We start from the raw sequence: 22,022 nt of genomic DNA, 5'->3' as shown, positions 1-22,022 counted from the left end.
ATCATTTCTCCGTCTCTCTGTCACAACATGTGCTGAATATGAAAGCACAACCTAAACTGTACATCATGTCCATAACTCAATCTGCTAACCTCTGTGAATAATCTGATAATTATGCACCTTTCCATCCAGAAAAACACTGATCAATGGCCTGCGAATAAAAACATCTAAATTACACAGAAATGAAACAGAGCCAGGGCAAAAGAACAACACAGTGAAAACTCAATAGTCTTCCAAATTGCTTCACCATAGTGCTCTTATTGAATCTATAAAGCTAGCTTTGCATCAGGAACACACATGGAGATCAATGATTCACAATAAAACATCAGAGGCATTTGTATTCTCTTACAAAATGACAAGCCGTGTATTTTCTTTCAACACAGTTCAATTAAGTGGAAATCATGTAGGACTAAATCCGTAGGATTAACACCGAGCATAGCAATGTTGACAGTGTGCCTGGACTGAATAATAATATAAGCTACCACAGAGGGAGGGAGGGAGGGAGGGAGGGAGGGAGGGAGGGAGAGAGAGAGAGGGAGAGAGAGAGACAGAGACAGAGGGGGGGTGTCTGAGAGAGAGCGGGGCAGAGAGCTAGACAGAGCGAGAGAGAGAGACAGCAGGTTGACAAAGGGAGACAGGATTACCTATGCATGACGGGAGGTGGTTGTCCCATGCCCTTCTCTCCCCAGTCATGCACTTGAGTATGCCACTGCCGTGCAGGGTGTAACCTTGGTCGCAGCCGTACGTGATGGCACTACCAGCAAAGTGACCCTGGTCGCTGACTTTGAAACCGAACTGCGGCACGCCTGGATCATCGCAGTGGGAGAGCTCAAAACCTGGAGGAGGAGGAGCAGGGGAAGGAGGAGAGAGTGGAGGGGAACAGGGGTTTAAGAATGACTTATACCATTTTGAGTCCCAAAGACCACACACACACACAAACAGAGAACTGCTTGTCAGCGTTTAAAACAAAGTCCACTGGAGAGCAGCCATATTGTAAACCGATGCCATATTCCCATTTATCCGCATTGTAAAGACATATTGATTGAGCTTTGGGAATTAATGTCCGGTTGAGCACAGATGAGGATTGGACTTAAAGTCCCATTATATTACTTGGCAGTAAAAGATTCTTTCTGGACAGAGAGCACAATTAGACCTTCCACAATTAAGTGTTCAATTGAGTGTGGACATTTACCAGGATTGAGAAATAGCGCAGCCGCTCATAACAGTTTGGGGTGATAAAAAAAAGGAATAAAATAAAATAAAATAAACAAGCCACAAACAAGAGAATGTTCCAATAACTCTTGAACTCGGCATGTTTGATCTTGACCGTGGCCTTTGTCTCCTCTCCTCTCGCTCAGGTAGTAAATGTAAGTGTGTTCTGCTATGCGGCAGCGGCGGCCGCACATAAACCTGGCGGCGCTGATTTATGCTCTCTTCTCACAGCGAGGCCCCTGCCCATGCCAGATGTTACGGTAGTATTACAAGAGTCATGCCCAGTATAAATCTCCAACAGTTACTGCTCACATTTAGAAAATTACCTCAGCACTTTTGGTAGAAGAGTCATGAAAACATGGTCAGATTTCATGTTCCGACAAGATTTAAGCCGCCTATACCACACTGCGCCACGCCTCCGCCTTGCCCTCCTCGCTGTTCACACATCAGTCAAACCTCTCCAGCTCAAAAGGCCTATTCATTCTGGCTGAAAGGACCACATAAAGACCATGCCTTTAGATAAAGCCTGCTAGTTTACATTCTGCTATTTACCTTGTACACATCCTTGGAAAAATTGGAGCTGAAATCTAATTATGTGATACTTAATTATGGGCAATTCTATAATTCAAAAGGCAGCTTGTAATTAAGCCATAATTTCCTCTGAACTAATTGTGGTTGCATTCAGATGCCGACGGCAATTTATTTAGTTGTTGTAAATGAGTACACACTTTCCTGATTACTGTACACTTTACTATTACTTGTGTCTATTAGTATCAAAACCTCTCACAGTGGATCTGCAACACCGAACTGCAGCACATTAACAAAACCATCATTTCATTTGAACTAATATCAGTCTAGTTACCTGGAAGATAGGTATAGTCCTAAAATTAGCTAAAATTACCAGTTGGGATGCACTGATATCAGAGATTTTACCCAAGACAAAAATCCAATACCCAAAGCCATGAGTAACATGTAAGAAATAAAAGCGAACTGTCTTGATTTTATTTTTATTTTTTAATTTGTGGCACATGGAAACCTGTATTTCTCAAATGGTGGGAAAAACAAGGATTTTATCTCAATAATTTTGTCCATTGACCCCAAACTAAGGAAGTAAGCCTGCACTGTTCAGTAAAGGTAATGGATTGGATCAGAACTCGGTATTGGCCGATACTTACATTTTCGTACTCGTAATCGGTATCGGCATTGAAATAGTGGTATCGCTGCATCCCTGTTACCAGTGTAGATTTATTAGTACCCAGTACCCACTATTAGTAACTGTAAGTTAGCTAATAACTTTTGCCACCTTTGCCATTCTTACCATCTTTGTTGAATTCTACCTTAGAAAACCCACTGGAAGACAAAAAAATTCTCAGAGAGCTCAATCGCAGGTGAAACACAAAAACACTTTAAATTGGACTGCAAAATGCAGTGTCACCAAAACATTTCTCTCGTCTCAGTAATGGATTAGAAACAGTTACCAACAATACACAGTCAGCAAGCCAATTAGGGGGAGAAACAAAACCCATCTATTACTGGCCCACTTACTGCAATGACCCAAACTTTCAATACATACACATGCGCGCGCACTCACACATATGTACAGTCACACACTATATACAGTGCACACACAAACGCATGCAAACGTACACACAAACCCTCCCTCGACTTCAAACAATCCAAACAATAATTCACCTGTTTTAACAAGGTACGGTTAGGCAGGCGCAGATGCTAATTGCAGCAGCGGAGAGGGAAGGAAAAGAGGGAAGAGGGATTTACAGATAGAGAGGGAGAGAGAGAGAGAGAGAGAAAGGGACAGAGAGAGAAATAGGAAAGAGAGAAGCTAATTTTCCTACAGGAATGGAGCAGAAGCGCCATGCTGTGTTTAATGGATACCCTGACAGGGAAAGACACAGCGAAGCAGGGTGAGGGTCAATTAAAATTTCTTTTAAATTCTGCCTCTTGATCCTGAAGTGAGGCTTAATCCACTCATTTGGAAAAGCTTTAGCCCCCCCCCCCCTCCCTCCCCTCCTCCCCTCCTCTCCCCCCGGGGCAAATGAAATGTAACTTACTGTAGTATATGAGCTGGAACCCCGCTGCGGTCGCCTCCTGGTCAGAGAAGAACTCGAGCCACAGATGGTTGGAGGTGCTGGTGAGGGACAGGCCCTGCATCGCCGTGCCCGTGTACGTGCCGAGGACCGGGGCTGCGCTGTCCCGGCCGTCATACACCTGGTCAGAGATGGAGAGGAGCACGATGGGGAGTTTCATTAAAAAAACGGGCGGGGAGTCGCATGGTTAATATATAGTCTTTAAGTGGAAAGTTGTACTACGGCTGCATGGCTTACAATCCCATTTAATTGCGATATCTCTCTCTATTCTATTTCATCACCTCTAACATGCTGATAGAGGATGAACTACCTACTCTACTATAAAATGGTAAAGAATAGCACTATAAAGTATTACATATCAATACTGAAGAAAGGGAAGCGGTATATTTATAGCTTTAATAAGCCATGACTAAAGAGCAGCTATGAGTACTGTATATCCTTTGTTTTATATGGCACCTCTATTGCAAGACTGACGCAAAATGAGCAAATTGAGATTGGATTGAGCATAATTCTTCCCATTGATTTGGCACTGTGCATCCGTAGAGCTGACAGATGGCGGGGTTCGTGAACTCAAACTGACAAAAGAGTGCTTTAGAGGTCTGGAAGAATAACTGTGCTTTTTACTTTATTCGCATCTATTCATTTCATCCAATCTATTAAACAACAAAATCTGTTGAAGGACAAACGGGAAGCAGCATTGCGTGGGTCCTCATTGTGTGAGATCGGAATGGGACACAAGCCATGAAGAAATGACAAAAAGTTTGTGTCCTTTGTTATAGATAACATAAAAATCACCAAGAATATCCAGGTGTACAGAGGCTCTAATGATAGAAATAACATCAGAGAAGTATCCATTATTTTACATGGTTCAAATATGGATGACTGCTTTAAATTATTTTAGTTTGCTCATGTAATTTACAGTTTCATTCTAGGAAACTAAAACTAAAATAGTTTTAACAGTGTCTGTTTGAGGTCGACGTCATTATGTCTTGGATTAAACAGTAATTATTAACCAACTACTGAATGTTCTTGATTCAGTAGTTTTTAATCTTTAATTTGTTGTACTATCTTTTTGAATCACACAGACATTTTCGGCTCCTCGCTTCTAATGGAAGTTATCCGTTGTTGAAGCTCCAAATCTTAAGTATGAGTCTCCTAAGGTACATATAATCTTTCCTGAATTACATGAAATGAAGTACAATGATGAGAAATGAAATACAAGGCTCCAGGCTCTTCCTTTGAAATACTACAAGGCCACTCTCCATTTCTATTTTTTTTTATTTTCTACTCAAGTATATTTAGCTTTCCAAGCATGCCTTCTCCACATTTGAGATGTTCACAAAATGACCAAGTGCAACCAAGTAAAGGGATTTGCCCTTAGTTTCTGAGATTACTGCTGATACAACTCCATTACTAGAAACACCGGCAGTAGTATGCTCTGTTAATTGGAGGATTAGACCTAACAAGACATCTGCATTCAAAGAAGATTGGATTCCAGCTGCGAACCCGGGACTAGGGAGTCATTTGTGGTACTCACCACAACTGTTGAAATGCCCTTGAGCAAAGCAATAAATCCCCAACTTCCCAAAGGGATGCTGCTGCTGCTGTTTGACCTTTGCTCTGACATCCATGGAACAACAATTCTGTATTCTGCCTGGTGCTTTACGTGTAAAATGGCACACAAAGCTCTTTTTTTTTTCTCTTTTCTGTTTTCCCATGTTTTATGTAATGAAAAGCACCAGAGGATGCCCCGTTTCTTTCATCTTTAATTCTTTTTTAAAAAAGTAGCACAAATCTAATTCCACGCCGTTCTCAGCACAAGGTCTCTCTTTATTTGGTGGTAATCTATTTTCTGTCAATAAAAAGGGGAGAGTGCATTTACCTTGAGGATGTCACCTTGCGCGAGGTGGAAGGTGCTGGCGGTGATGTTGATGCCTTTGCCTGTTTGGACCTGAATACTGTACACGCATTCATGGCTGTTGTCGTAGTTCATTGGATAGTTTGGCGACAAAAGGGCTCCCTCGTTGTTGGAGACTGTTGATCCACACTCCGCTGCAAGAAGAGAGACACAAAGATGAGACAGAATCAGCTACATAACACAACAGCAATCATACCAAGAGCTGCATCAATTAGGCTTGGAAAAACTGAAATGAATAGACTTTACTGGTGCATTAGCATGTTACTGAAGAGATAAAGGTAATTCTAATGCCTTATTTGGATAATCATAATTACTAATTCATTCAAGTGTCCCTTGCATTTATTGTTTTAGTATCATAATAATCGTTATCAACTGGCACTGACATATTGTGAAATGTTGAGCGCAGCATTAACCGCTCAGTATAAAATCATTACAGGCTTCATTTTGTAGATTTACCCCACTGGCTTTCTTGCACCATGCCAGGACAAAACGGTAGAGGATTACTTTCCAAAATGAACTGTTCTGAATCAACAAGCCAAAAGCAAATTATGGACTTAGGACAGGAGGGACATCGAGATAATAAGTATTGTGCGGTTCCTTGCATGTTTTATGTATACCAAACAAAACATGACACAACTGCAATTTATTTGTTTTCCCTCAAAACATGAGCATGCATATTCTAAAAGTCATTAACTATGCAAGTGAGTTGCTACAAGTTAGAAGCACTGCATAAATATTTTTGCTATTTGTTTCCAAGCCCTATTGTCTTCTAATATTCATGCCGTCATAGCAGTCCTTTTCCACCACAGGGCCAAATTGGCGTGCCAGGGCCAGGGGTTAGTAAACCCCATGCATAAAGCACTCCATCATGGGGTCTGATGGGACTATTAGTTTATATGACACGAAGCCTCTGCTGCAAAATTATCTCTGGAGTCAGCTCTTAAGATGTGCAAGTAATCAAATTAAGTTTCTCTAGGGGGAAAAATGAGTTTGCAGAAGTAATGAACTCTCCCTGTCCAGGCCTGGTGCACCCTTTAGTGGAAAAGAGATCTCCTGGGCTAGATTTACTCCAGCAGCTCAAATCAGTATTTAACACAGGTCTGATCTTTTAATTGCTGTCTACTTAAGAAAATCCAATTCCATGGAGTTCCTTAATGTGTAGACACTAATAAGTTCAGATCTGCATCGCATAGGTGGAAAACCTGATGTTAGCTGACAGCGTAAATCCTGCAATATATAGACAAAGAGGAAAGAAAGCGAAATGAAAGCGGCTGACCACGTACCCACACACCTTGGCAGAGGGGCGCTCCACATGCGGCGGCCACCTCCCAAGCACACGATCTCTCTGGCCCCCTGCAGGCGATAGCCGGTGTTGCAGTAGAACGCCAGCGAGTCGCCTATTCCGAATTTGGCGCCCGTGTGCCATCCGAACCGGGGAGTCCCGGGGTCCTCGCAAGGTTCAAGATCATACTCTGAAAATAAACGAGCCAAAAGCGATAGCGAAAATATCATCTTCTGAACAAAATTGGATCCAGTCACACCTAAGACAAATTTGTTCTGACCAAGGACAAAATATTATTAATGCACCATTATCATATTATTTTGTGATAGTTAACTTTTCTCTTGCTCCTTCCAAGGGAGGTCAGAGGTCAGGGTGAGCTACAGAACATCGGAGCTGGTACGGATTAATTGTCTTGCTCAAGGACACTTCAGCAGGGCGGATACTTGCCAACACTGAGCTTGAACTTAGAATGATGGATGAAGGACAGGCTCTCTAAAAAGTAGGCCACCCTGCTGCCATATTGTTATACATAGGCTGTTGGTAGCTTTGTCATTTGTGATATAGATGCAACTCAAAGACAAAAAGAGGAAAAAGGTCTTATTACTGACATTATTCATGCCCTGGTCTGTATCTGGCAGTGTGCACAACTTTATATTGATTTTAGCACAGAGAAAACTTACACCAGCACCCTTAACGCAGGGTGTCGCTTGACAAAATTGACAATTTTTCATCAAAAGGTCATAAAAAGGTTAAAAACTGAATTCTAATCAGGCAATCTATAGATGCTAATTACAGAGCACGCAAGGACACACACACACACACACAAACTTTATCGGATAATTTCATGAATATTCATGGCTGCACAAGTTATGCTTCACTTCAGCGAACAGCAGGCAAACATTTAGCCAGACTGCTCATGAAGCAGCCCCCCTCTCTCACTCTTTCTACTTCACTATGTTTCTCTCGTATTCTCTCTCCCTCTCTCTCTCTCTCTCTCCGCCCTCTCCATCACCCCCCCTGCTCACTCACCATCACCATCTGTCTCATCTCCCTTCTCTCTCCCTGTACCTCCCCTCCCTCTGCCTCCCATCCCCACCTCTCTCTCTGTTTCTCCATTCCTCTGTGCCTGTATTGGAGGGCCCCTTTCTTCCTGTAGCTCCACCACCACCACCACCACCACCACCACCACCACCGCTCTTCCTCCCCACACACTTCTACATCCCTCCCGCTCGGCGTCCTGGGGATATTCACCCACATGGCACGCTTTTGATGATCATTCCCATCACAGGCAGACACCCTCTACCTTAGTGACCTCGCTGTCTCTTAATTATCCTCCTCTGATCGGTGCAGCCCGAGGCACGGTCTGCCTTAAGCCTGCTCCCGTTCTGACCGACAAATCACTCCTAGCATGTTACTTTATGCACGCTTTAGAGAAGCTTAGCACTTTTGATCTCATCATCGCACGTGCCGGCACTCTCTCTCTCTCTCTCTCTCTCGCCGTCTGTAATGCCGTCTTTCACCTTTGCTTTCCACACTTTCAGTGATCCTTGCTCCTCCCCTTGCCGCCCCCTCCGCCCCGGCTCCCCCACTAATCCTCTCTCCCTCCCTGCCTCCCTCCCTGCCTCCCTCCCTGCCTCCCACGCGACCCTCTGCCGTCTCCCTACCCGAGAAGGAGATGTTGAATCCTTGCAGTGATATGGAGAAGTCGGAGATGAAGCGCAGCTGGGCCTTGAAGTTCCCGTAGAGGCCGGCGTTAACGGGCGCGGGCCGCTCGGAGCCCGTGAGCCGGGCCAGCGGCTGGGCGAAGCTGCCGTTCTCCGTGATCAGAAGGTAGTCGTGGTGGTCCTCCAGGTGGAAGGAGTGGAAAGTGAACTGGACACCTTGGAGGGGAGAATAAGACGCCCCAGGGTTAGAAGGTGCTAAAGAAATAAGAAACATCAGGGCTCGAACTTTGGAAAGAGATTAGTGCCAACAGAGATTGTATTTGAATTGCATAAATTCGAATGTTATGCTCATATCGAACCGCTGAATTCAAAACATGGAATCACTGAATAAATGAATTCAAAAATGTATTTTATAAGGCACAATTTGAAATTGAATGTGATTAGTATTGAATTTAAGTTTTAGGATTTAATTCGTCCAATTCAGTGTAAGGGAGATCCGTGCTCCAGCAACAAGAGAAGAGATGCTACCTAAATGCAAAAATGCATACAAGGATATATCCAAAAATAGATCACTATTTATCAGTTAAAAACCATAACGGTTCGGTCTAGGCAACCTTCATCAGATAATGAACAATAGAAAAGGACAATATTATGTACAATCCAAGGGGAATAAAAAGCCCCACAGGTGATTACACTAAAGGTAATTACAAGTAGACCAATATCTGTACAGGAAATATTGCAAGGGCAGGAAAGGAGGCAGACAAAAATCTGATTAGCTCAAAGAGTGGAAATAAAATGTGAGGGGGAGGATTCATGAAAATAAATGCAACATCATATAACAGTATACACATCCTAATAGGCTTTTTCCAATTGCCATTTTCATTTTCAATTTTCAAGCTGTATGTAAATGAGGAGGTGTGGCCCGGCCCTTCCATCAATCAGTGCAAGCAGGGTCAGTGAGACTTCTCCCACCTCCAAATCCGCCCACTCGGTGAAACTTGTAACCCTGAAAACAACACACCCCCAGTGAGGTGACAGGAGGCAGTTTAGATGGAAGAGAGCGGGCCATCATGTCATAATGGTAGGCAGAAATGATTGTCTCTTGTCTTTGACATCAATCTTAACTTTCTGTTAGCAAACTATGGTACATTTCTACCATGATGGCCAGTTGGCCGTGTTTCAGTATGATAAGCGCAGCCATTTTCATGCCATCTGTTGAATCTGCGTTGTTATAAATCTATAATGTCCTGTGACACTTTTGGCTCTCTTGATAAGGAAAATCCCAAATGTCCACAGAAAATAAATAACAAAATGTGCTCTGAGAAAACTGCATAATTCTATTATAGAGATTACAGGCAAATGATCAATTAATCAAGAACCTTCCCCTTGAGGGGACATCCAGATATTTCAATAAGCGTAGGAGATTGGTAAAAGTAGAGTGACTATTATCCCCAATGGGGAATTTGTCTTCCAGTCAGTAGCCACAGGGTAAGAAACAGCACATATATCAGTGGCCATTATATAAAGATTCATAATTCACTTTTACAAACATGGCAAGAGGTTTAGACTTAGAGATTTCTCCAAGCAAGGAAGAGACCCCTTGATGGGGAGTGTCATCTGCTTCAAGTGCAGTGAATGAGGAAATATGAAGAAATCCACATAGTGAGAATCATGCATAAAAAACTTATAGAACATGCACTATAACCCAAGTGAATGACCTGCTATGTGCAGTGCTGAAAAGCATGTATAATATGCCATGGTTAATTTGCTTTTTGTGTGGGGAAATTTCTTTGTATCTTGTATTTGTATTGTTGTACTCTTGTATTGTGAATTTGTATTTTGGTTCAGGCCAATGAAGTTGTGTAGCTTGTTCTAAACAAGTCGTATTTGGATGTTGCATGCATAATCACAACAGTGAGAGATACAGTACAGAATTCATTTGGAAGAAATGTCAATTAGCACTTTTTTTTTTAAAACATTTAGCTGCCATTTAGCTAGTTAGCCAACTACCACTGCCTAGCCACTGCGAACTAGGCCACATTATTATGTTTCTAGACAACAGTTAATGTTAGCTTGATTTCTCAAGTTGATATGATGTTCAATAATATAAAACAAATGGCAAGATTTGCAGCTCTTTGACCAGGTGGGGATAGTAAGACTCAATCACAAGCTGAAGAGATGAACAAGGCAGAGTGCCACATGGCTAGTGGCCCTGCTAAGTGAAGAGTGTTAGCCCACTGTAGCTTCCTTCCAGTCAACACTCAGGGAATATAAGCCCCTTGTTCCCAGATGTTTGTCTCAGGAAGGGAAATCTGAATTAAGAAAACTGAATTTGAACTGGGAAAACCTACAGTATTTGAACTGGGACAACTGAATTAGAAATTATTGCTTAAAGTTAGCAGAAAAACACTAGCCCACCACTGTGGAGACCCGGGTTCATATCCTGCTAACGGTAAGGTTCCATGTTAAATTTCAAATAGAGCTTTACAAATTCAATTCAAATTAAACTCATTCATTCAACTTTCTTTTTTTTTAATTCAACAGTTCAATATGAGCTTGATAAATTAAAAATTCTGCAATTCAAATACCAGCTCTACTGACATTAATCACTTTCTATATGGAACATTCTCTGAGTGCGGAGACAGGAGCACAGAACAGAGTCGTGGGTAGAATATGAAAGCTTACTTTTCTTTTTTTTTCTTTTTTTTTGCTTTGACAATTTACACAGTCATTTATGTGCTGGCTGTGTTTCATGATCATAGCCTTAGAGCACCATCCAAAACATCTTGTCCTTCAGAGAATAAGTTAACTTTCTACAGTTGGAATTGATGTGAAAATACAAGGTGCAATACCACTTTTTTCTGACCAAGAACTGTCCTTCAGCCTCACCTTAGAAGTGTTTGGAGGAAGAAACATCAACATCTGAAATTGGTACTGATAGAATTGGTGGGAGGAGTGGAGCACAAATTGGACACCTTTAAGGCAGAAATTAAGACAGACCGGGACTAGTACTTGTGGTGTCAAAGTGCTTAGAGTGATAGGATCGCTGATAGGCCTGTTGGATAAAATACATCTTCAACAACCAAAGGTGTAAAATTGTCTTAAACTTCACCTTAGGAACCCAGGAGGAAACAGAGTTGTTAGATAATCTTCTGTGAGGTATTTTACTATCAACTAGAAAAAATATGGTAGGGGAAAATATAGCAGATACATTATATAACATAGTGCAGGCTAGGGCACTAAGATAAGATCAATTTGCTTTTCAAATGATAATGAATAAGAATGTCAAGGGGACCTCGTTGCTGATCATATTCAGCGCTAATAAAATAAAACTAATGAAATAAAAGAATACTACACAAATAAAACTGCAATATCAGAGGTTGCTTACCAGGTGAGCAAATACAATTTCAGAACTGTTCATTCAATGAACCATGGGTGAAAAAAACTTATAAAATGCAATTTTGTCCTAATAGGATAAAAGTAAATGCCATCCAAATGATACATAGAGCAACGTAAACTATTCGCTCAACTAACCGAACCATGAAGTGGATGCACTGCAGATAAAAAAGAGCTTCAACTGAGACTGAGCTCTCAGATCTTGGAACACGCTGTAAGTAAGGGATGATACGCAGTGAATTTTCCAATAACTGCCCCCCTCAGAGTGTATTATCCCTGCTTATATTATGGCCGCTTGCCAAAGATAAAGAAAAAGCCAGTGCTGTTAATTTATCTTTCCTAAAGTAAAATAATATTTATGCTTGGCACACTTTAAGGAGGATAGTCCCTCTGTAAGTAGCAGCTTTCTGGGAAACTGTTGGAGGGTGTCTTTTCATTTATTGCGTGATAATGTGGGCATTGTAAAACTCCTTGAGACTTGATTAGGGGCTATACACATAAACTTGACTTGACTGATGTGGGTAATAATACAGTATATATGTACATATGTTAGCTTAGTTTTTTTCTTTTTTTTCTTTTTCGTTTTTTGTTATTGTTTGTTTTTCTCCTTAAGTTGAGGGGAGGTCCGTTGTGTAAGCCTGTGGCTTCTTTACCTCTCCTGTCACATCTTTTATTTTTTTCATTATCTGGATTTTATGCAGTTTTATGTGTGTGCAAGTAAAATAAAAATAAAAAAAATATGAATGGGCCAAGCAGAAAAAAAACACAAAACTAAACAAAAAAGCAAATTTCTTACACAGGTTCATAATTGTATGGGTTCTTAAACTTCACCAGCCTGGGACCAAAGTAAGAAATGTGTTCTTTCCTCCTGGGACCCCGGTTTGTCAGAAACTTATTACTTCTCTTGTTCTGCATGGACTCCTTGTTATGCAATAGGCCCCACAATCCATTTTGGCTCCCCAGCCCACAGTTTCAAATACCCTGGTTTAATGCAAACTCTCCTTACCTTTTCCATGGCTGACTTCTACGGTCCAGGTGCAGTTCAGGGAGCTGGGGTACAGCTCTGGGAAGCCGGGAGATAGGATGATCCCTCCAGGCCCTCTAATATCCCCACCGCACGATGCTGAGCAGAAAGGGGGAGATAATGAATGATAATTGCTACTGAAAAAAAGAAAAAATTGGAAAATTGAAACGAGCCAATAAATCCTTCACCTGAAGACAGAGGAGTGATTTTAATGAATAATGTATCTCAGTCATATCACATCCTGTCTTGCTATTCATATAAAGTACCTGTAATTCTGCCAACACAATGTTTTTGGGTTTTTTTTGTTCTCTGCCCAACAGGCCAGCTCCCTACCTAACAGGCCAATAAATAATTCATTAATTCATTCATCCATCCATCCATTCCTCCCGCCTATGGTATCTCAAACTGGAGGACAGTGTCCGTGTTTACAGAAAACCTAATAAACCATTAAATTTACTTTTATTACAAAAGACCTGACCCAAGCACGTTAAGCGGATTAGAATATCGGGTTCCATTTCGACTGAGACTTCAAAGTGATTGGGAGTTTCTCGCACATATAAACAGTCGTCCCATTGCCTCACTACTCTTCAGTCAGGTTGGGTAGATAATCCTGTTACAGCTCACCATGTGAAGGGAGTCACTGATTGGGTGACAAGGAAATGGCGTCTGAGGGAGAAATACAAATTGTCACCTCATTGATATGACTCTCCGCATGTTGACTATTGACATAATTTACTGCCAGGAAGCTCCTTATCGCATCACAGGAAGTTAATGAGATAAAGCACTCCCCTCATTGGCTGTTGGGGGCCAGGAGGTTAACGCCGGATCCGTCTGAAGGCTAACTGATCTAATTGGATATTGTTCAAACCTGCTACCAGTTTCTCATGCTGTCATTGTGCTTCGCCCCAAAAAGGTCATTTCACATAAAGGGCACCGCTTTGTAAATATAGCATTCATAAAATTTGACATGCTTTGTGGTTTTTTTTTAGCGTGTGTGGGTGTGTGTGTGTGTGTGTTCTTGGCCCTGAAAGCCCTGAGGGTGGCATTACATCCAAACGCTTGGATGCCTTCCTCAAAACAGCTCTCGTTGACAAATATTAGAAGTAGAACTCTTGTACATGTACATATTTTCAAAGTAATGAATGTCAGGCGATGTTTTGGAGGATCACTGCGATGCCTGAGGCTCCACAGCTGTACACCCTCTGCCCCCCCCCCCCCCCCCCTCCTTTCCTCTCTCCTTCCACCCTTGGGCCCTCCAGCTAGCACAACACATCAAGGCCCGAATCCTTACCCACCAACAAAATTATATCAAATATTTTATTAATGAGCCAAAATTACATAAAGTCATTAAAAGTGGATGAGTACACTTGGCGAAGGATCTACTTTAGAGGCTGCACGGGCAGAGGGCCAAGGCGTTTGGCGCCTGTCTGGCACACACCTAGGCACAAAATGCTCCAAGATTTAAGATGAATTTTCAGAGCAACCACTGGGATGGAGCTGCATTGCACAACACTACATCATACACACAATAACTTCTGGTGCTTTCCGCCAGCCCTTGCATGCCTTTTCTTAGTTATAATCCTGCAACTGAGGGGGAGATCATTTACGGTTTTTACACCGCTGAAGTAATCGCCGCAATTGTCCTCGCCGTACACCTGAACACCGCAAAAAAGCAAGACTATACACACGCGGCCAAGGATGGAGGGAGATTACGGGGATATCGCTCATATCAGGGACATGCACCTAACTGCTTTGAAGTTCAGCATAATCTCTCCTCTGTATTACATGATTCAGGACACCCCGAGTCAGCTGTTCAGACACGGACTGGGCGTATTTGCTGAATGAAAAGCATTCTGACGAGTGTCTGTTCACAGTCAGACCTGCTGTGGGCTTTGTCTGCCCATGGTAGCTTATGCTTTAAGAGTGTTGTTACCTCCTGCCAACCAGGCCATGTTGTTTTTCAGGGTTTTGAGACTTCCGAATAAATATGGCAATGGAAGCAGCTGCTGCAAGACTCCTGTTACCTTTTGCCAAATCCATATATCTTTAGAAACCTCTTGCCAGTTACTAGTGGCAGCTTCCCAAAAGCATTTGTGGCTAAAATACTGTCATTTACCACTGTCATATCTCTACTAGTGTATAGGTACAAAAGCTCTCTTTTGCCGTATTTCTTCTAAATAAATCGAGCAAAAATACAGCGCTGTATAAAATCTAATCAGCACATCCAATCAACCAATCAATTATGAAATTTATATAATTTCAGTACTTTGAATATTTATATTAGAATGCCCCAAGAACAAGGGTGGGATTTGCACTTTGGGGTCAATCCAATTGATTCTAGTTTGGAATAGATAAATAGATAGAATAGATAAAACAATTAGTGAGTTTTCTGAAAAAATGAATTATTATTATTATTTTTTAAAAGCATTGTCATCCAAAATCATCCAAAGAATATAACAAGAATTGACTAATATCATGGATTGCATGCATGAGACTGCTGACCATGTTTCTATTATTTCTACTGGAACCCATGCTGACCAATTAAAATAAATGTTTAATATGCCATTTTTTTTGCATTTATTACATCATTCAACATCCAAAATGAACAAGAACATATCATCCAATGTACGATCAAACATACAAAGGATGTGCAGATTGTAGATATACACATACCATCACAGGTAGGCAGCGGGTGGCTCCAGAAGTGGTTCTTCTCACACACCAGTGGCTCCTCGTGGCTCAGCCGGTACCCTGGGTCACACTGGAAGGACACAGTGGAGCCGATGGACAGGTCATGGCCCAACCGGACTCCATTCACTGGGATGCCAGGATCCATACAGGAGTATGTGTCCAACGTGACAACTACAGAGAGGAAAATCAAAGGATTATGTCTTGAATATCCTTTTTTGTATGTTATATTTATTTGCTTTGGAATTGGAAAATGACATGCATATAGATCTATGGGGACGAAATGGGTCCAGACTCATTTTTCAGGAGTCTAGTCCTTGACATTTGAACTGTAGTGGTTTAGAGGAATGTTGAAATAGTTGAAATACTCTACCAATAGAAATGAGATCATGTCCTACTGAGAGATGTTGAAGGATAATTCAATTTTTTTTTCAACCTGGGCTGTACTTTCCTAGTTTTTGCTATCATGAGAATGCATACAATACACAACGAAAGGGCCAAAGCAAGATTCAACAGCTGAATCCAAAAAGCGATAAGATAAGACCCATCCTTTCAGCACAATAACACTCACACTGCAGTTGAACATGTCTTTCAATAGCTGCGATTTAACAATTATCCTGACATTTCAGTTTTTTTATGCTGCTCAGACACCTCCATGTTTACTTTGCTGGCTGCCGGTTTTCTGCTGTGTTATCGGAAGAAGCGGAAGAACATGATTTTGCGGCTTCAGTTTGAAAGCATTCTTTACATGTTTTACACGCTGGAACACCCTCATCCAAGATCATTTGTATTTCTGAAAATCATCTAAAATCAACCATAAACAAATGACAGCAGATATTTCCCACTTTTTATTTTTATTATTTATTTTATTTAGAGTGCTGACATCAGTGGATTCACCACTATGTTTACTGCTTGTGTTGATACACTTCCACAATTTGCGATGGCATGTGGGAGACATCGGAGCCTGCAAAAAAATCCCATTTATCCTACTTGTAATTACCACTAAGAGGTTGATGTGAACAGCTTTTCCCAGTCTGCAGTTCGGATTTACAGATAATCGGATATGACATGAACGCAGCATCAGAGTCTACTGCTAATCTAATCTACTTGCTTATATCTTATACCACAATATACACTAGTTTCAGGCAATGGATAATCAGAAATCGGATGTAGGCAGGTCCCATTGCAGTGCGAGTGTGATTGTGTTAAAAGGACGCGTTTTTCACATTTTGGTTCTACTGTTTTACAGAGTTTGCTTTGGTCCTTTTGGTGTGTGTTGGAAAGCAGCGTTTCCGGTGAACTGGAGGTACATAAGTACATCAAGCTCTACAGTGAAGTAAGTGTTGCAATTTTGAACAAAATCCATCGTCATGATGGCAAAAACTAGGAAAATAATTTATCAGATCAAAAAATAAGGCCCAGGTTGAAAATAAACAGAACTATCCTTTAATATGTTCAACTATTTATACAGTGTGGTAATACAGAAAGTCTTCTACACAGGTCATAAGTCATACAGTATTCATGTATTTAAGTATTTAAGTCATACAGCATTCATGAAACGTGAAATGGCAATTCTATTTTTGCAATCACAGTAAAATTTCTAGGCCACATTCAAACCAAAAAAACCCTGCTGACAGAACCTTTGATGTCATTACCATCATCATAACAAAGGTAGGTTTCTGGTGGCATACATAATAGAGAAAGAAAGTTGCAGTTTTCCAAAGTAAGAGATTTACTTTGACTTTGACTTTAATAATTCACACTCACCGATCACACAGAAAACGAAAAAAAATAAAAATACATGGCATTTTAAAATGGACAAAACATACAGCACAGAAACAATGAGGCATTTCACACAATAGCGCAGCTGTTATTTGAGACGTTCAAGAAAACTTCACTGTCGCACTGTTTATAGAAGCAGTTTATGATTCAGAGTCTGGCTGCTGTGATGTTTGACAGTTTCTGTCTCATCAACCTTGATAGAGCCGCCGGTTCTTCCGGTATTAAAGAAAACAATGTTTCATCTCCCTGCTATTCTCCTTTGTTAAATTTAAGCAAGTCACCCACTGGGAGAAGGTCAAACACTAGATGCTCTAGGTGGTGGGAGGAGGAGAGTTGCTCCTGGAATCAGTTGTAGTGGTACTGGCTCCCTCTTAATCTGCAGCGATGCAAGCTGCAGAGAGGTGGCCCCATTTTTCCCTATGATTTCCAGGACTGCTTTTTGGACATCTTCCAAGTAGGGTTGCTTGTTCTTTTTTGATGCACTAAAAGTATGCTGATTTGAGGCATGGACTGAGTTGTGTAAGCAGTTATCAGGTCTATTCCAGACAAGGATAATGAAGAAATACAGCTATTTCAAGCCCTGACTCAAGCTACTTCACATGCATGGCAGTACAAATTAGTGAACATTAGGATTAGGGAGTTACCAGACATTGCATCTATCTAGTCAGCCAATCAATTGAGTTGATGGGAAAACTATTTTGTACTTGACACAATGGGTAACTTTAATAAGATATATTCAAATTCAAAAGCATGTTCTTTCCTCAGTCCAGTCTCCTGTCTCTTGGTCCGCTGATGTGTGTTCTTCAGTGTTAGAGGCCCTGAACATGGTAGTTCTATACCATCCATATACCCAGTCTCTAGGTTATCATTAAAAGCAGAGCTTTGGGGTGAGGGAACACCCCTACCCAGCTCCAGCTCCCTGGACTGCTCTTTAGCCATAAACATATTTCATACTATTATAGATTTAGAAAGAAATGCAAATTCAGAATGCTTATTAAGCAAGCTGTATGAGCAACTAGCCATCACCCTTTGTTTCCTTCCTGCGGTGTAGCTGTCAAAAAAGTAAACCTGGGTCCAGTCCAATTTCTGTGGCAGCAGTAGATTTTCGTGATTGACCCAGTCAAAGGCTTTGGAAATGTCAGCAAATAGTATTCCTGTCCATTGTGGGGTGTCTGTCTGGTATCAGCGGCTGTGAGCCCAGCATGAGTGGAATTAAAGGTACAGTATATGATGTAAGATTTATGTAAAATAGCACCTTCTCCTGGCGCAAAGATAAATGTCATCACTAAATACAAAACCTGCCCCCAACCCCCATTCCAAACAGTGCTTCATACACACCCCCATACCGAGTGAAACATGCACAAACAATTTCTCAAACAGTTCAGCATTGATTCTGATGACTTCTAGCAACACAAGTCAGATGTGGCATGACTTCTATCATAATGTTACACCTACTGGAAACATGGTGCAAAGTGCAACAGCTAGTGAAACGGTACTGGCCGGGGATCAGTGGGTTACACTCTAGGTCTTGTGAACTATACACTATTATCATCAAGGTTAATACATTTCATAGCAGACTATACTGACCAATTACTGAAGTGCTCTGGCAAGGCTTTTACCAGAAGACCAGATGATGAAAATACAGAATAAAACATAAACTACACCAAATCTAAGTTTTCAATTCATAATTTCTCAAATTAGCAAATGTCGGCTAAACTTAGCCATGGTTAACGTAACAGATGAAAAGCTAATAACGTTAGTAGCATCCTGCCAATACACCAGTGCAGCATAGCTACAAACATAAGGGAGAAGCTTTTTTACGGCCCATAAAAAATACACTGAGCTGAATAAAGGGCACAAAACAACAAAACAAATAGGAAATGAATAGATAAGAAGTTCATCCCTCCACAGTATCTGTTAACCTACTGAGAAGATTGTTGGTTAGATTAAATTGAAATTCGTACATAGACTGCCTTTAACCCTTTTTTTTTTTTTTAAGAAAAGTCAGTTGAATTTTGTTTAACAATGTTAGAGAAATAGAGCATTCATTGCTGCTGTTCGTGGTATTTAGAGCACCAGAATTTGGAATTAAATAAAAAATACCGAGAAGCCCCAGTCAACAAGGATCTTTCATCCCCTTCATCCATCCCTTCAACCAAAAAAATATTATGTAAAATACAGGGCCATCAGTGACATTATAGAAAACCACTTAAATAGAATATGTAGGCATATGATTGGATTACAGGTTGATGTATTCGTTGCAATTGGATATGCCTGTCATCTTTTACATACAAAGGAAATGATGGAATGTTTCTCTGCCACGGTTTATTCAAAACATAATTCACAATAGCACTATTTTGTAAGACCAATTTTACAAATGAACTGGGCTGGGTTTCCCCAAAGCGTTTCAGCAATAAAATATGTCCTAAATTGCAATGGAAGAAGCTAATATGATTTTACTGTTATTGCTTTTCGATAGCCTCATCAGCAAAAGAGAAATGCACTTGAGAGTGAAACATAATAAGACAAAGGCACTTGTGGTCTACTTTCAGTCAATAATACAGATCTAATAATGAAGTCTGTCTTATGAATCATGTCTGAGTGACAGGGGTAGTGGTGCTGGTGCAAACAATGGTGGAAATGGATCACTCTATATCCAGAATACTTTTCTATTTGCCATTTCAAAGACTACCGCTCCATGCATAATAATGTGGAAAGAAAAGAAAAGCTTACAACGCAAGATCCCCTGAGAACAGGGAGCTCTCGCCCAGACAGTAGTTATTCGGGGTGTTCGCTTCTGTACTGCTAAGAGCTGATAGTTCTCTTCTCCTGGCCAATTTTCCCAGCCAGTCTGACTGCTCGAAGCCAGCCTTCCTCCAACGAGCTTCTCTAACCTTCAGGCTGCCACTGTCCCCGACAAAGTGCAGCAAAGTGCAAGAACGGATTCAGGTAGCAGAGCGAGCGGGCCTGGGGAGCGGGAATAATGAGCGGGATTTGGGGCAAGTCCATACCTCAGCAGAGGAGCCGGCGAGGGCATTGGGCAGATCGTCTTCTGGGATCATGGCTCCTGACAACTTGCCCTGGCTCTTTGTTGACAAAAATCCCACATTCCATGGGGCTCTTCTTCTTTCTGCTTCTGTGTTTGTTTATAGTTCTCGCTTTGGAAAGTCCTGAATCAGTTCTTTGTTTTGGATTTTTCTCCATTCAGCTGTTTCACTAAACCTAGATTAAGTCTATCCTTGGCACAAGGTATATTCAATAGCTTACATTAATTAAGATCTAAGGGCGATTATGTCCTAAGGTTGGGCTTTTCTTTCCCTTGGAAGCCATCCTCTAACCTCTCACACAACAGGCCTTGCTAACAGCAGGGTTTTAAAGCTACTGCTGAAACTGCAACAATTGTGGATCAACTTGTATTTGGTAACCTACTTTAACGCCAGAAGCATGGCGATACATTAAAGTAACTCTAAGTCTGTTTGTACTGAAGTTAAAACACTCTGTAATACAACTAATTTAGGAGGTAAGATTATGAATGAACATTTCTACCAACACAAGCTTCAGACTAGCAGTGGTGACCTTGGTCTCAGCCTGAAGAAAGCTTTGCTGAAATGTCTGCAGTCTAATTCTTCAGTTTCTTAGCCCAGAACCCAAATTGAATAAATGTAGCCTCACCCTGGGAACCCAGGCTCATTAAAACATCAGCCAAGTTGTTATAATAACACTGGTGCTCTTGTCATGTCACCCACTCAAAGCAGGCCCTCAACACAGTTTTGGTCCTGACACATAGTTTAGCAAACACTACTCTATCTAAATGTTACAAGAAGAGGATGCCACTTGTGATCTCTGGTGTCATTAGCCGGCACCCACTTGGACATTTGCCCTTTTTCTTGCCTTTCTTTGACATTTCCAGTTTAAATTCAATTAAAATTTCCCAGCTCCCCTGAGAAATACTTTAAAACCTTTTAAATATCATTGCAAATATAATTTGCATTCATAACTTATCTGTTTAATAGGCCCTAGCGATATGTTTTGTAGTGCATACAGGCAAATAGGAGCATACTGGTACTCTTACCTTCGTAAAAGATCTTGAAGCCACTGTTGGACCGGCTGTTATCGGTGGTGAAGAGCAGATACAGGAAGTTACTGCTGCTGAACAGGAACTGAGGAACCTGGGTGCCATTGAACGAGCCAATCAGAGGGGAGAGCAGGTTGGGGCCGTCGTGCACTTCCAGGAAGTCATAGCTAAGCTCAGTCTGAAACCTGGCATAGTTTAAAAGTAAAGAGAGAGGGTGAGAGAGAGAGAGAGAGAGAGAGAGAGAGAGAGAGAGAGAGAGAGAGAGAGAGAGAGAGAGAGAGAGAGAGAGAGAGAGAAAGAGAGAGAGAGTGAAAGAGAGGGAGAAAAAGAGTTACACAATTATTTGTATTCAAATTCAATACCTCTAATTTGACAGATTGGACAGTTCGAAGCCATTCTGCCTATTCTGTCCACAGTGCAACCGTTCTAATTGATTACAGTAAATGAGGAGAAATAGCTCACACAGCAATTGCACCAATTATTGTGAAAAGAGAAGATCAATGTGTTTCTTAGAAATTTGACATGGCATAGCTCTGCTCTCGCCCTCGGGTCTCTACATCATCAAACGAGTGACATCAGCACCAAGTTCCAATATCTCTATCAGTAACGTGGGGAAACAAAAAAAAAAAGAATCAGACATTGTTAATGAGGGAGAAAAGCCACATGTCTCTATGTCATCAATGCGAAGAGCCGAAACAAATAAACTAGCCGGAGGGGGGGAAAGATCTGGGCTCATTTCACAAAACATTCATAAGCAAAGCAGTGTGTCACAGCGGCGAGAAAGCAATGATTATAAAAATGAACAAAAATGGTTTATCTTTTTTTAGGCTAAGAAATAAAATACTTTTTTTCTCACAGTTCTCCAGGAAAGTGAGCAGG

General features: G+C 41.3%; 1 protein-coding gene across 1 annotated transcript in view; it reads right to left on the bottom strand.

Annotated features, from left to right (window-relative positions):
* LOC139647843 (CUB and sushi domain-containing protein 3-like) overlaps positions 1–22,022 on the bottom strand; it is a 221,515-nt gene that overhangs the window by 119,118 nt on the left and 80,375 nt on the right. The window contains 8 exon segments of the mRNA XM_071523829.1: positions 642–833; positions 3,279–3,435; positions 5,197–5,366; positions 6,516–6,704; positions 8,179–8,394; positions 12,581–12,697; positions 15,272–15,460; positions 21,141–21,328. Coding sequence (XP_071379930.1) covers positions 642–833; positions 3,279–3,435; positions 5,197–5,366; positions 6,516–6,704; positions 8,179–8,394; positions 12,581–12,697; positions 15,272–15,460; positions 21,141–21,328 — 1,418 coding nt within the window.

Source organism: Centroberyx affinis, unplaced genomic scaffold (assembly GCF_046629955.1).
Source record: "Centroberyx affinis isolate AG114_WGS23_722 - 3 ecotype Tasmania unplaced genomic scaffold, CSIRO-AGI_Caff_v1 ptg000102l_1, whole genome shotgun sequence".
NCBI classification, from domain to species: domain Eukaryota; kingdom Metazoa; phylum Chordata; class Actinopteri; order Beryciformes; family Berycidae; genus Centroberyx; species Centroberyx affinis.
The sequence above is the reverse complement of the archived record's forward strand: the minus strand, read 5'-3'. Positions and strand labels throughout refer to the sequence as shown.